This window comes from Choloepus didactylus, chromosome 6 (assembly GCF_015220235.1).
Source record: "Choloepus didactylus isolate mChoDid1 chromosome 6, mChoDid1.pri, whole genome shotgun sequence".
In the NCBI taxonomy this organism is placed as follows: domain Eukaryota; kingdom Metazoa; phylum Chordata; class Mammalia; order Pilosa; family Megalonychidae; genus Choloepus; species Choloepus didactylus.
In genome coordinates, this window is record NC_051312.1 from 61,920,559 (window position 1) to 61,933,668 (window position 13,110).

The following is a 13,110-nucleotide window of genomic DNA, read 5'->3' on the forward strand; positions in this document are numbered from 1 at the left end:
CATTTGGAAAGTTATCACTTCTATGCATATATATTATTCCACAATAAAAAAAAATGCACATGGGTTAAAAGTAAAAGGATGGAAAACAATATGTCATACAAAAAATTAAGCATAAAGAAGCTGCAGAGCTATATCAATATCAGACAAAGCAGACATCAGCACAAGAAATATTGCCTGGTTTAAAGAAAAATACTACACAATGTTAAAGAGGTCAATTCATCAAGAAGACCTAACAATCCTAAATGTGTGTGCACTCAATAGGAGCTTTAAAATTCATGAAATGAAAACTGATGGAATTGAAAAGAGACATAGATTCCCAATTATAGTTGGAGATTCTAGCACTTCTCTCAGTAACTGATAGAAGAATTGATGGAGTAAACAGAAAAATCACAAAGGATAGAGAGGATAGAAAGATAAGTCAGAGATAGAAGAAAGAGATGGTGGAAGGTAATATGTGATTAAGTGGCAAAAATAGGTGATAGAGACTGGAGAACAAGTGGAACTTTCTCACACCATGTTGTCATTTCTTGCCTAAATCTAAATCAAAGTAAAACCTAAAAATGATTATGTAAATGATAGCTGGATAGTTGGTATAATCCTTTAGCTGGAAAATGCTTAGTATAGTCTTTGGTAGCTAGAAAATGTTTATTATAATCACTTCACTCAAGCAGCCCTGATTCATTTCAAGCCTAAAAGCCCTTCTCGGTATAATTTGCTGTGACTTAATCTCAAAAGTTTACTCTCTGTTCCTGGTTACATTAACAAAACGTTCCCAGCTTTGCTTGCAGGGATAAAGTAAGGTAACATCCAAAGCAGGATGAAATGCCACCAGAAACACCATATAGACTAATAAATCAGCACCTTCCACCCTCTGAAGGACAAGATCAAAGCCTGAATGGTCAGCAAAGAGAGGAAGGCCTATAAGATAACAAGAAATGCTGACCAAACAAAATGAAGCAGGTGACCATAACTCAATTTTAATGAATCCTGTGACTTTTACTTAGATTTTTTTCATATATTCTTTTTTTCTTCTGACCCTTGCTATTTCTTTGTCTCCTCGAGCTATAAAAGCCCAAATCACCTTTCTCACTTCAAACAAGTCTTGGAAAGACTTTCCTCCAGTTCCTTGTGAATGCATTCTCAATAAAACTCACCTTCTCACTAAGACAAAGAGACTTGTCTCTGTTTAACTATTGAAACTGTGTTTTCTGATGATAACATAAACTCAACGCATGTGCTGGAAGCCAATGATCTCCTAAGTGGTGCAAATACACTCAAGAGTATATATGGAGTGGCCCATTAGGTAATGGGATAAAATGTAAAAGCTTTTATTATAATGACTTTCATCTTTTTTTAAAGAAAAAACACAAAATTTACTAGTTTGGTTTTTTTAAGGTTTACTAATTTTAAACATTGACCACCTCACTTGATCTGTATTTGACATAGGTCAAATACATAGGTTACTCAGATACACAGGTCACTCATCATATGCTGTCCACAAGATAACCTTAGGCAAAACAGTGTTCCACAACACAGGAGGAAATGACAGTGGGACCTTCAGCATATTATAATATACATTAAGTAATTTCTAAATTACATTATCTAATTTTAACTTAATTACCCCTCCCAAAGTGAACAAGCGAATTAAACTGATTCCTACCAAGAAGCCATGAATTGAGACAATAGTAATAATATTGAGCACAAGCAAACAAGAAAATGGCAGAACTGACACTTCTATTCAGAGCAGGAGCTCTAATCTGATCTGACAAAGTCTGACCCCCTCCAAAAAAATCCAAAATTATAAAAAAGGCTAGTTTGAAATAGATTTATGATCACTATTTTTTAAATTAAATTCAGATTTACTGTAATATATTCACATACCATGCAATCATCCATGGTGTACAATCAACCGTTCACAGTACCATCACATAGTCATGCATTCATCACTATTTTTGAACATTCTCCTTACATCAGAAAGAATCAGAATAAGAATGAAAAATAAAAGTAAAAAAGAACACCCAAATCATCCCCCCATCCCACCCTATTTTTCATTCAGTTTTTGTCCCCATTTTTCTACTCATCCATCTATACACTAGATAAAAAGAGTGCGAGCCACAAGGTTTTCACAATCACAGTCACCCCCTGTAAACTACATTGTTATACAATCATCCTCAAGAGTACAGACTACTGGGTTGGAGTTTGATAGTTTCAGGTATTTACTTCTAGCTATTCCAAAACATTAATACCTAAAAGGTGTTATCTATATAGTGCATAAGAATGTCCACCAGAGTGACCTCTCAACTCCATCTGAAATCTCTCAGCCACTGAAACTTTATTTCATTTCATTTTGCATCCCCTTTTTGGTCACGAAGATATTCTCAATCCCATGATGCCAGGTCCAGATTCATCCCTGGGAGTCATATCCTGTGTTGCCAGGGAGATTTACACCCCTGGGAGTGCACTGAGTTCACCTGCCGAGGTGGCTTAGTTAGAGAGGGAGAGGGCCACATCTGAGCAACAAAGAGGTACTCACGGGGAGACTCTTGGGCACAATTATATGCAGGCCTAGCCTCTCCTTTGCAGTAACAGTCTTCCCAAGGGCAAGTCCCATGATAGAGGGCTCGGCACATCAAACCGCCAGTCCTCAATGTCTGTGAAACATCAGCATCAGTCCAGGTGAGGAAGTCCAATTCTTCCGCCTTTTCCCCCAGCTCCTCAGGGGGACCCTGCAAATATATTTTTATTCTCTGCCCAAACTACTTTGGGATGTGTCACTGTTTCACTCTAACCTATAGAAACCTACCATATCTCACTTCCTATTCAAAGTTCCAAGTAATTATGGTGTTTGAACAAACTGTAGCGTTATACTGTTGAGAAAATATAGATCCTGCTCCCAATAGACATCTCTTTCCTTGGTCTCACATGTAAGTTGAAGTTTTAAAACACAGTCAGTTTCGACCTTTACCCTTTGGCCCAGTCTGCTCTAGTCTTAACCAGATATGTTTGCTATTTTTAACTGAAAGCCTTGCCCTAAGGATATATTGAGCTACTAACTAATGAATATAATTTAGAAATATATTCTTAAACCTTAATATATATAACATATATAACAAAGTCCCTGACGATAAGAATTTGGCAAATGGCTCCTGTCCTCAGGACCCATGTTCAGAAAGGAGATGAAATTTTTATTTTCTGTAATTGAGAAGGAAGTCAAGATGGCTGAGGTCAGGCAGAGAAACAGACAGGCAACTCCCCAAATCAACAGGCAGGGAGAAGAGATTGAGTCCTTGCCTCTCCAGGAGTCCCCTAACCTAATCTCTCCTGATTACACTGATGAAACCATGTCAACTAACCAAGAAATTCCTGGAACTGCTCTGCCACTGTCCTGGAAAGTCCCTGTCAACCATGGGACATATTCATCCCCATCAATGCTTAAGTTAAGCAAGCAACTGCCAACAAGTGGTGCCAAACTACCATCAATACCAGGATAATTTGCTTGTGCAGCTGAAGCCCAGAACTCCCACCCAGCTGGTGGTGCAGGCTCCATTTCATCATTCCATTAACCTCCCAATGCATGATACTTTACAAAAATGAAAATTTTGGATCCTATTTCTCACATTAGGATAGGGTTTTACTGTACATATATAGGGTTACAAGTTCAAAAACTGTTTTACTCATAGGAGTGCATGACTGAAGAAGCCTGGAGACCACAATTCTAACTTCTAAATTATCTCCTATGCTCTAGATATTGCTCACTCCCCAAATTTTGTCACAAGAACTACAGATGAGAAGAGCTGATTTGCTTTGCGTATGGGGTGCGGGTGGAGGGTGGATTTGACCGGAGACAGTCACATAAAGACCTCATTCACATCACAAAACAACCATACATTCCCATCACAAAGATTAAAGCTAACTTTATATCACAGTACTATATCCTTCTTAGAAATTACTCTAGTTATAATATATAATATATATTTTTATAATATAATACAAATTTTATATAAATATATATTTAAAGTATTCTCTATTTGCTTGTTTTGACCAAGTTGGAATGTAAACTCCTTGAGACTAAGAAATGTCTCAGATTTCATGTTGGCTGGATGGTGGGTAATCATCTACCCTATTTTGGGGCTCAATATCAACGTTTGTAAAACAAGGGGAGAGACTGCTATAGCTATAAAGTTCCTTCCAATTCCACGTTGTATGGTTCTAAAAGGAGCTGTTACTAATAGTCATTATTAACATATGCACTGGAAAAGCCGTTACAGCATAAACAACATCCTTTATGGATATGGAAGCTTAACTGCTACTTGGCTGCCTAACAGAATAGAATAGAACAAAATAGACTAGACAAATTCTCACGAGGTCAACAAACTCTTAAGAGTTTTCATTAATCATACAGGAAAATGTAAAGGCACCTACTATGTACCAATCACAGTACTAGGCATTAAGGATAAAAGATAAATAAGGCATGATTCCTGCTGCCATCCATTCATTCATCATATATTTACCGAATGCCTATGTGCCAGGCACCATTCTAGACACAGAGATATGGCAGTAAACACGACAGGCAGGGTCCCTGGTTTTCAAGGAGCTTACGTTCTAGGCAAGAAGACATTCATTTCCCCATCTTCGGAGCACAGTAAAATACCAACTACTCCTCAGGCCTTGGACTGGAAAATGGGTGGACTCAGTGACACCAAAGAATCAAAGAAACAAGGTCACTGTTATGACTATTCCATCTGAGGAGCAATGAAAAGAATCTTGCATCAGGAACCCTGACACCTGGGCTCTGCCATTAACTTGCTGAAAATAACTTAATGTCTCTTTTGGAAACAACTTAATAACTCAGAGTCTCAATTACTTCTGAAAGGGAAAAGGGTCAGACTAAATCAATGGTTCTTAACCTTCCTAAGGTAGTGCACTTTCTGAAAATGTTATCAAAGCTAAGGCCTCTCTATTCAGAGAAATGTGCACCTGCACAAACTAAATATTACATATAATTCCAAAGTATGCATCCACCCTTGAAGCTTATCTGAATACCAGTTTAAAAATCTTTGAAGTAGGCAGGTAATTCACTGAAGAGCCTTCCTTGTAACTCTCAGTAGTCTCTGATCCCATTCCGTTTGCCTCCTCTGATCCTCCTAGGATTACAGCCTATAGCTGCTTCAAGACACTATGGTAACATGTTTTGTTTTGCTTTTTAAGACATACAGGCCAAAAAAAGAAAAGGGTACCAAGAAAGAGAAATGAAGACAGTTGAATACCCTACTCCCCAGGGGGGAAAAAAGCAGAACTAGATATTATGAAAATTAAATAAGAGACACGGATATATTTGTGGCATTTTTTACACCAAATCCTTTGATATTCCTCCTGTCAAAGAGGTGAGGGTCCCAGTAGCCTTGATTCTTGAAGACAACTGTATAACTATGTAGCTTACATGGTGTGACTATGTCATTGTGAACACCCTGTGGCTCACACTCCCTTTGTCTAGTGTATGGACAGATGAGTAGAAAACTCGGGACAAAAATAAATGAAAAATAGGGTGGGATGGGGGGATGGAATACTTTAGGTGTTCTTTTTCACTTTAATTTTTATTCTTTTTTTGTAGTAAGAAAAATGTTCAAAAATTGATTGTGGTGATGAATGCACAACTATTATGATGGTACTGTGAACAATTGATTATACACTGTGGATGACTGTATGGTATGTGAATATATCTCAATAAAACTGAATTTAAAAAAAAAGAGGTGGGTCTATGTTCCTTCCTCCTGAATCTGAGCTGAGACTGCTTCCCCAATAGAATACTTCAGAAGTGATACTGTACAAGTTTGCAGGTCCATAATTGGAAGCTTCCTCTTCCTGTCTTCGAGAAGTGTGCTCGTGGAACCCAGTCATCATGCTCTGCAGAAGCACAGGCCACATATAGGTGAACAAGCTGAAAGTCAGCATCAGCTACCAGACATGTGAGTGAAGACACCTCTAGATGATAACAGTCCCAGAGGTCGAGTCACCTCCAGTTCAGGAGTCTTTCTAGCTGAGGTTCCAGACATGGTGGAGCAGAAAGAAGCCACAGAGTCCACAAGCATAACAATAGCTTTTTTACACTGCTAAGTTTTGGGGTGGTTTGTTACACAGCAATAGATAACTGGAGCATGTAATAGTTTCAGAATCAAATTCTTTTTCTAAACAGTGAATAAGTACTGTTGAAGTTACAGTGGGCATTAATTCAAACGAAACTAAAGTCTAGAAAATACCTGAATTCTGATGAGGATCACTATCATGTCAAATTATCAAATAAAAAAGAGAGAGAAGTGGTAGACAGTTGTTAAAATTTCTCATGACATTAAAAAAACGGCCAGAGTTAAGTTTTCCAAGTTTATTCATTCAACAAGTCCTAATAGTACCCACCAGTGCCAGGCACTGTTAAAGGTGCCAGGTATACAGCAGGGGAGAAAACAGATAAAAATCACTAGCCTCATAGCACTAACATTCAGTGGAGGGGAGACAAGACAAGTAAGTATGTTAAATGGTATTAAATGCTGAGGAGAAATATAAAGCTAGGGAGGAGGTATTGCTGGTAGTGATGATGGGAAATACTTGCAATTGAATATGGTGGTAGAGAATATATTAATGAAGTGACATTTGTGTCAAGACCTTAAAGAGGCTGAAGAATAAGCCATGTGGATATACAAGGAAAGAGCATTCCAGGCAGAGGGAACAGAAAGTGAAACGGCCCTGAGGCCAATGTGGATGGAGTTGATCCAGATGAGGTCAGAGAGGAAACTGGGAGCCAAATCATACAGCCAAATGCTGGCAAAAATCCACCAGCATGGGACTTGGATTCAGGAGAACCAAATTCAAAGAGAGTAGCAATGTTTTTGTCTGTTTTGCTCACTGATTTATCTCTAGCTGCTAGAATAATGGCTAACACCTAGTACACATAAAACATATTTGTTGAATGAATAAATATTATTTAGCAACTATCTGACTTTTAACAAGTGACTCCAAATTTTAAGCCTCAATTTTTTTGATCTCTAAAATTAGAATAATAATAGAATAATATTAGAATAATAATCCCTCTCTACCTTACAGGGTCCTAATGAGGATCAAGAGTGCAGAAGTATTTTGAATTTGTAAAGCACCATATATAGGTAAGGTCTTCACATTATTGAAAAAATTAACAATAGCAATTATTATTAACAACAATGATCTCTCTATATGTCCTCCACATCCCTGCCCCTTTAATTTCAACTTATAAATCATTCTCTCATTCTATCTCTCATGGAATTCCCTCCAGCACAATGGAGTGAGTTTCTTTAAGCACTTGAAGGTTCTAGGAAATAAGTAGCAACAATTAGAGATGATAGTTACTCCTACAACTTTTCCTAGAGGCTGAGAAAAAAGAATGAGACAGTTCCATGTGAAGATTCTCCACCCTTTTGTAAAATGGAGATTGCTTGCAAACTACTTTTTTTTCTGTCAAAATGCAAGAGCACCGAATAAAAACCCCTTGGCACTTCCCCACATATCTTTTTGCTCAGGGTTCCTTAAACCTACTACACCAGACCCTGATGAAAGAAAGAAGGGGAAAAGGGAAACATGAGGAACAGACTCTTAGAATTGGAAAAACTTTTTTAAGAGGCCAACTAATCCAGTCATCGGCTTGAATTCCATTAGAGACAGAAAATCTACTAGCTAATAGAGCAGCTCCCTCCAACTGGAGACAGCTTCAGTTTTCTCACCTGTAAATGGGGATAATAACTTCTTTTTTTAATATATTTTTTATTGTGAAATTTAACATGTATACATAACAGTGATAACTTTCAAAGTACAATTTAACAAGCAGTTAAAAAGCAAATTTCAAAGAATTTTATGGGTTACAGTTCCACAGTTTCAGTTCTTTCCTTATTGTGAAATATAAGATATATACAGAAAGGTGATAACAATATCTTCTTAAGGATGCTTTGATTATGGAATAAAATAATGTATATTAAAGCATCTGGCATATGCTAAGCACTCATTAAATTTTGGCTGAATCTAAAAAATTTCTCATTTATTCAACAAATATTAAATGAATAAATATTATTTGCCAGTCACGACTCTAGGCACCGGAAAAAGGCTGTGAGCAAAAAAGACAATCTTGTTCTCTTGGAGCTTACATCTACCTTCTGTATCTTCCCCCACTAGCCCACTTTTGCCCTCTCGAAATACACAGGTGTTTTCTAGTAATACCTCCTCCACCCAACAGTCCTTCAGGATTTTGCAAATAGCTATCAAGTACGTCCCTTGCCACCCTCCTTTCTCCAGCCTAAACAGCCTCAACTCTTTCAAGGAGTAAGCAAGGGTGGGGGGACGAGAGCTAAAACAGGTTGGGTGTGGAGAAGGCGAGTGCCAAGGTGCCCCAGCCAAAAAATGGAATCAAGAGAATGGCTCAGACTCCACGCCAAGGTAAAGACGGGCTGGTCCAACTTAGCTGTGTCACCTGACACCTCTCAAGGCCAGCCGCCTTCCCCCTCCCGAGGGCCCACCGCCGTCCCTGTCGGCCACCAGGGGTACCGACCCCAGAGGGCGCCCTAGACCAGGGATGGAGGCTGGAGGGGCCTATTAGGGCCCTCACCCCCGTCGTCCTGGCCTTTTCTTCTCAGTCCCCTCGGAGAGAATTTGCAGCCTCATTCTCGGTGTTTCCAAGCTCGCACCCGCACGGCCCAGGTCCCTTCGCCCCCTGAGACCCCTCTCGGAACGGCCTCACACCCACGCCCTCCCTCTCCCCACAGCCACCTCCGCTCTCCGGATCCCTCACCTTGCCGCACTCACCTGTGAACCCAGCCCTGGCCCCTCCATCTCCCCAAGTACCCGCAGCAGCAGCCGCGACTCGGCAAAGTGACGGCCGGAGCCCGCACGCCAGCCCGCCGGGGGCCGCCTTTACTCCCACTTCCTGCTGCAGTCCGCGCCTCCACAACCACGGCCTCGCTTGTGCCGTGCGCTGTCAATCGGCCTCGGGAGAGCCAATCCCCGCCCTCTCCTCGGCTGGGGGCGGGACTTTTGCGACTCCAGGGATGCGAGCAGCAAGCCTGGGGCCCCGCCCCCGGCCCGCACCGATGTGCGCGTTCCCCGCCCCACCCCTAAGCTGTGCGCGCCTCTCCTGGTGTTCACTGATCCACACGCCCCCGCTTGCCCCATCACAGTTACAGAATCAGGCAGTTAGTCCCATGTCAGCCATCATCCATTTGAGAGTAAATCTGAATTTGACTACTTGTAAATGTATCGTACTTTGCCTCAGTTTCCTCATCTGTGAAATGGGGGAAACAACGATGCCTATGTTACAGAATTTTCAGGAGGATTAAATGAGAAAAAGCATGGAAATTCCCTCAGTCAATGCTTGACATATAAGAAAGGATCAATAAATGTTAGCAATTAAAACATTTGCCACTATCTACCTCCATGATCTTGGGGCTCTGTTTCCTCAAACAAAACAGAAAATAGGTAAGTCCTACTGCTCAGGCTGGAGGGGAATTGAGTAAGAACCTCCCACCTTCACCCCATGCCCTCTCGCTGGCTGCACTGAAGGAGCTGGCATCTAAGGCCCTGTGCCTCTCAGAATACTATGAATCTAGGACAACTCTTGGTTCCTGCCCTTGAGGAGCTCAGGAGGCAGAGGGGCTGTCCTCCCTCAGCCTCCAGAAAACTTTGGAGATTTCCATCCCAGCACTTAACATAGTTCTTTGTGTTTCTTTATGTTTCTGTTGCCACACTGAACCAAATTAAGAGTTTTAGAAGCTAATTTGAAAAAGAATTGAATACATTATGGCTCACCTTAAACTAAACCATAAAATAAGTGTCTGGAAATCCCACAAAGTGTTGATTTTTTCCTATTAAAAATACTATAATACAATGAAATTGTAAATAAGGTGGTTGTTGTTGCTATTTTAGTGCCCTTGGTTAATGTCCACAATAGCCCTGGGTCTCCCCAAAAGCCCAAGCCCTTTGAGGGTGAGAACCATGTTGTATCCATCTCTGAACTCCCAGTGCCCAACACAGCACTGTGGCATGGAAAATGATCAGTAAAAATTTTTTGAATAGATGGTTGGACGGAAAAGGTGTGTCATAAATTCTATGATACAAGGAAGGACAAATTGAGTGACAAATAGAAGTGTAAGCAACTTTTTTGCAAGAGCCAGAGGACAGAGCAATTAATTCTGACAGGCAAGGATGAGGCAATGGACAAAGCTTCACAAAGGAAAGAGCCTGTGGGTGTGGTCATTTTGCTTAACTAATAAAAGTTCTATTTCTTGATCACTTACTATGTGTTGGCACCTGTGACAGTGTTTTGCATACATTATGTCTAATCCATGAGATGAGTGTTATTCTTACCATCTCCCAGGTGAAGAAACTGAGGTTCAGACAGAGGACAATAAGCCCGAACTCACTCAGCTTGTAACTGGTAAAGCAAGGATAAAAACTCAGGTCTCTTACTGCAAAGTACTTTGGCCAAAATGTACTTTTATCATTATCACTCTCAAGGACTGAATTAGAAAATGTTGTTGGACTTGAAAGAGGAAGAGTTTAAGTGAGAGGGACTGAAAATGTGTTATCTCACTGTTTCTGTATTGATATCCTAACATGTTAGAAGATTCTGCAGACAACAAATCCTAATTTTCTGCAAGAAACACCTCACTCTTTAGCCAGGCTTCTGACTCCCTTCTGTTCATTTGTTTTATGTCTCCAGTGAGCTACTCCAGATTGGGATAAGCATATCCATTATTAATGGTGATATGGAAGCAAATCCAGTGATGCCTCTCAGTGCCATCATTACCTTGAGTCTTTGAAATGCCTTTTGTTGGCAGACACCCCACAGTAGAATAGCATGATATGGGAGCATGAACCTGGAGCAGATGTCTCAGCTGCACCACTTTTTAACTACGTGTTCTCGGGCAAGTTGCTCAATCTCTTCATGCTTCAGTTTCCTCATCTGCAAAACTAGGAATAATAATAGGACTTATTTCACAGGTCTGTCTAGAGAATTCAATGAGTTAATGTATGTAAAGTACTTAGAAGAGTGCCTGGCACATAATAAGCCTTATATATGGGTTAGCTACTAATTATCACCGTCATTATCAGGAGCAGGTGTTCATGAAGCGCACTGAATGGACAAGCTGGGCGATGTCGTGGAAAGGTCCTAAGATAGAGATTTAGCAGACCAGGTTTCTAGACCTAGCTTTGCCACCACTTACAGTGTGACCCGAGTAAGTCACCCCCCCCCATGCCAGTTTCCTCATCTATAAAATAGGGGTAAGCATGGAGACTAGAAGCACTAATCTCTATGGTCCCTCTTAGCTTTGCTGTTCAGATCATGTAATGTCCCCCACTGAGAATAAGGTCTAGCTCTGCCATCCCCCACTGTACTTTTTTATCTCATTTAGGTGACACCAACTATTTCTCTCATTCTGCAAATGTATATTGAGTTCCTGTTATATGCCTGGCTTCATGGGGCTTACTATCTAGTAGCAAGAGACAGACTTTAATCAAACAGGCTCACAGATACTTACCTCTCAGTCAGTCTGGTAGTTCTTGGGCAGATGCTCTTTCCTCTTCTTGTACATGGGTTCCTTGTGCCCATTCATCTTTGTGCTCTTCATCATGCTTTACCCAAGGTCTGGCACATGTTAGGGCCTAAAAAGAAGTGCTGTTCAAATGAACAAACAAACAAATGAATACAGCTAAAGTAATGGTTTACAAGAGAAAATCAAAGATAGCTCAACTCCATAAATCACTCTAAGAAGTGCTGATTTCACAATGTTTAACAAGTGTTGGTTAAAAAAAATCCACCTTTGTGTTTGCTAATCCCCAGTCTCACAATATGTGAAGGGACTGACTTTGCTCTGACTGAACTTTTGACTCTGGACTCGTTTTTGTCCATGCCCCTGGAAAGTATGGATGCACAGAATCAGCTCACTGGCAGGACATCACAGGAAACTGATCATCTGCAGGGTCAGTGTTTTGGAAACAAGGACTCTTGTTTGTAACCGGGTCAATAGTGATACCAAATGACCCTTTGGAATGTCAAAACCAAAACCAAAAATCCCCACACATCAGTCAGGTCTGCATAGAGACTCACCAGCACCAGTTAGGAAATCACAATACTCTGGGGCTGAGGGGCTGACGTGCAGATTAGTGCTTGCTGGCTTTCATGCAACAAATGTTTATTGAGCTCCTAATCAATTCAGGCATGGGCTAAAACATATGTTTACAGTGAGGAAAAACCCAGTCTCTGCTTTTCTGGAGTTCAAGTCTTACAGAAGAGGCAAATGCTAATAAAGATAAATAAAAAGCAGAGGTAATGATCAGTGCTAAGAAGATGATAATGTGCAGAACACTCTAAGAATTTAGCACTGAGTTTTGCCTTAGCCTGGGGGTGGGGAGGTGGATGGGGCAGAGAGTCCTTTTCAGAAATTCATAAAACTATCTCAAAGACCTTCCCAAATCCCTCTCTTTATGAATGGGGAAACTGAGGCCCAGAGAAAGAAAGTGACTTGTCTAAGATCACCTTGCAAGTTAGTAGTGAAGCTAGGAGTAGGATAACTGATTCCCTCTACAGTTTTTTCACCAGCAGCCTCAGCCTCAGCTTTCTAACTATAACCAATCTCGCAGATTCTTAGAGCTGGGGGTGGCGGACGACAGGATGGAGATTGCTTAGAAGTCTTACCCAATCTCTTGTCTATCCATGGAAAAGCTTCACAGTTAAGAAGTGGCTCTCTTCTTTTCATATACATATCACCAAGATCTCATGACATGAGATACTCTAGAGCCACAGTTAAAGTGGGCTGGACTAGGAGCCCATGGTGTATGTTGTATATTTTACTTACCAGATTTATTTTACTTACCAGATTTATCAGATTCACGTGGTTTTTTGATTTTGTTTTTATTTCATTGTGTGTGTGCATGTGTGGGTTTAAGAGCGCGAGAGAGAGTAAGAGAGAGAGAGCAAGAGAGGGAGGGAGGCAGGAAGCAAAGAGACACACAGAGAGAAAGATAGAGGCTGAAGTGAGACATATGTGTTCCCAATCTTTTTGGCTCATTGCTATTTTGAGTTTTAGTTACCTGCTCGCA

At 40.6% G+C, this 13,110-nt stretch overlaps 1 protein-coding gene across 2 annotated transcripts in view; it reads right to left on the bottom strand.

The window, feature by feature from the left end:
* ZDHHC13 (zinc finger DHHC-type palmitoyltransferase 13) overlaps positions 1-8,955 on the bottom strand; it is a 58,852-nt gene extending 49,897 nt beyond the window's left edge. Inside the window, exon 1 of one of the 2 annotated variants that reach the window (XM_037840020.1) lies at positions 8,818-8,955. In XM_037840020.1, the coding sequence (XP_037695948.1) occupies positions 8,818-8,844 (27 nt within the window). In that variant the 5' untranslated portion in view covers positions 8,845-8,955. The remainder of the gene's footprint in view (positions 1-8,817) is intronic. The other variant, XM_037840021.1, reaches the window with a different exon arrangement.
* Positions 8,956-13,110: the final 4,155 nt, after the last annotated feature.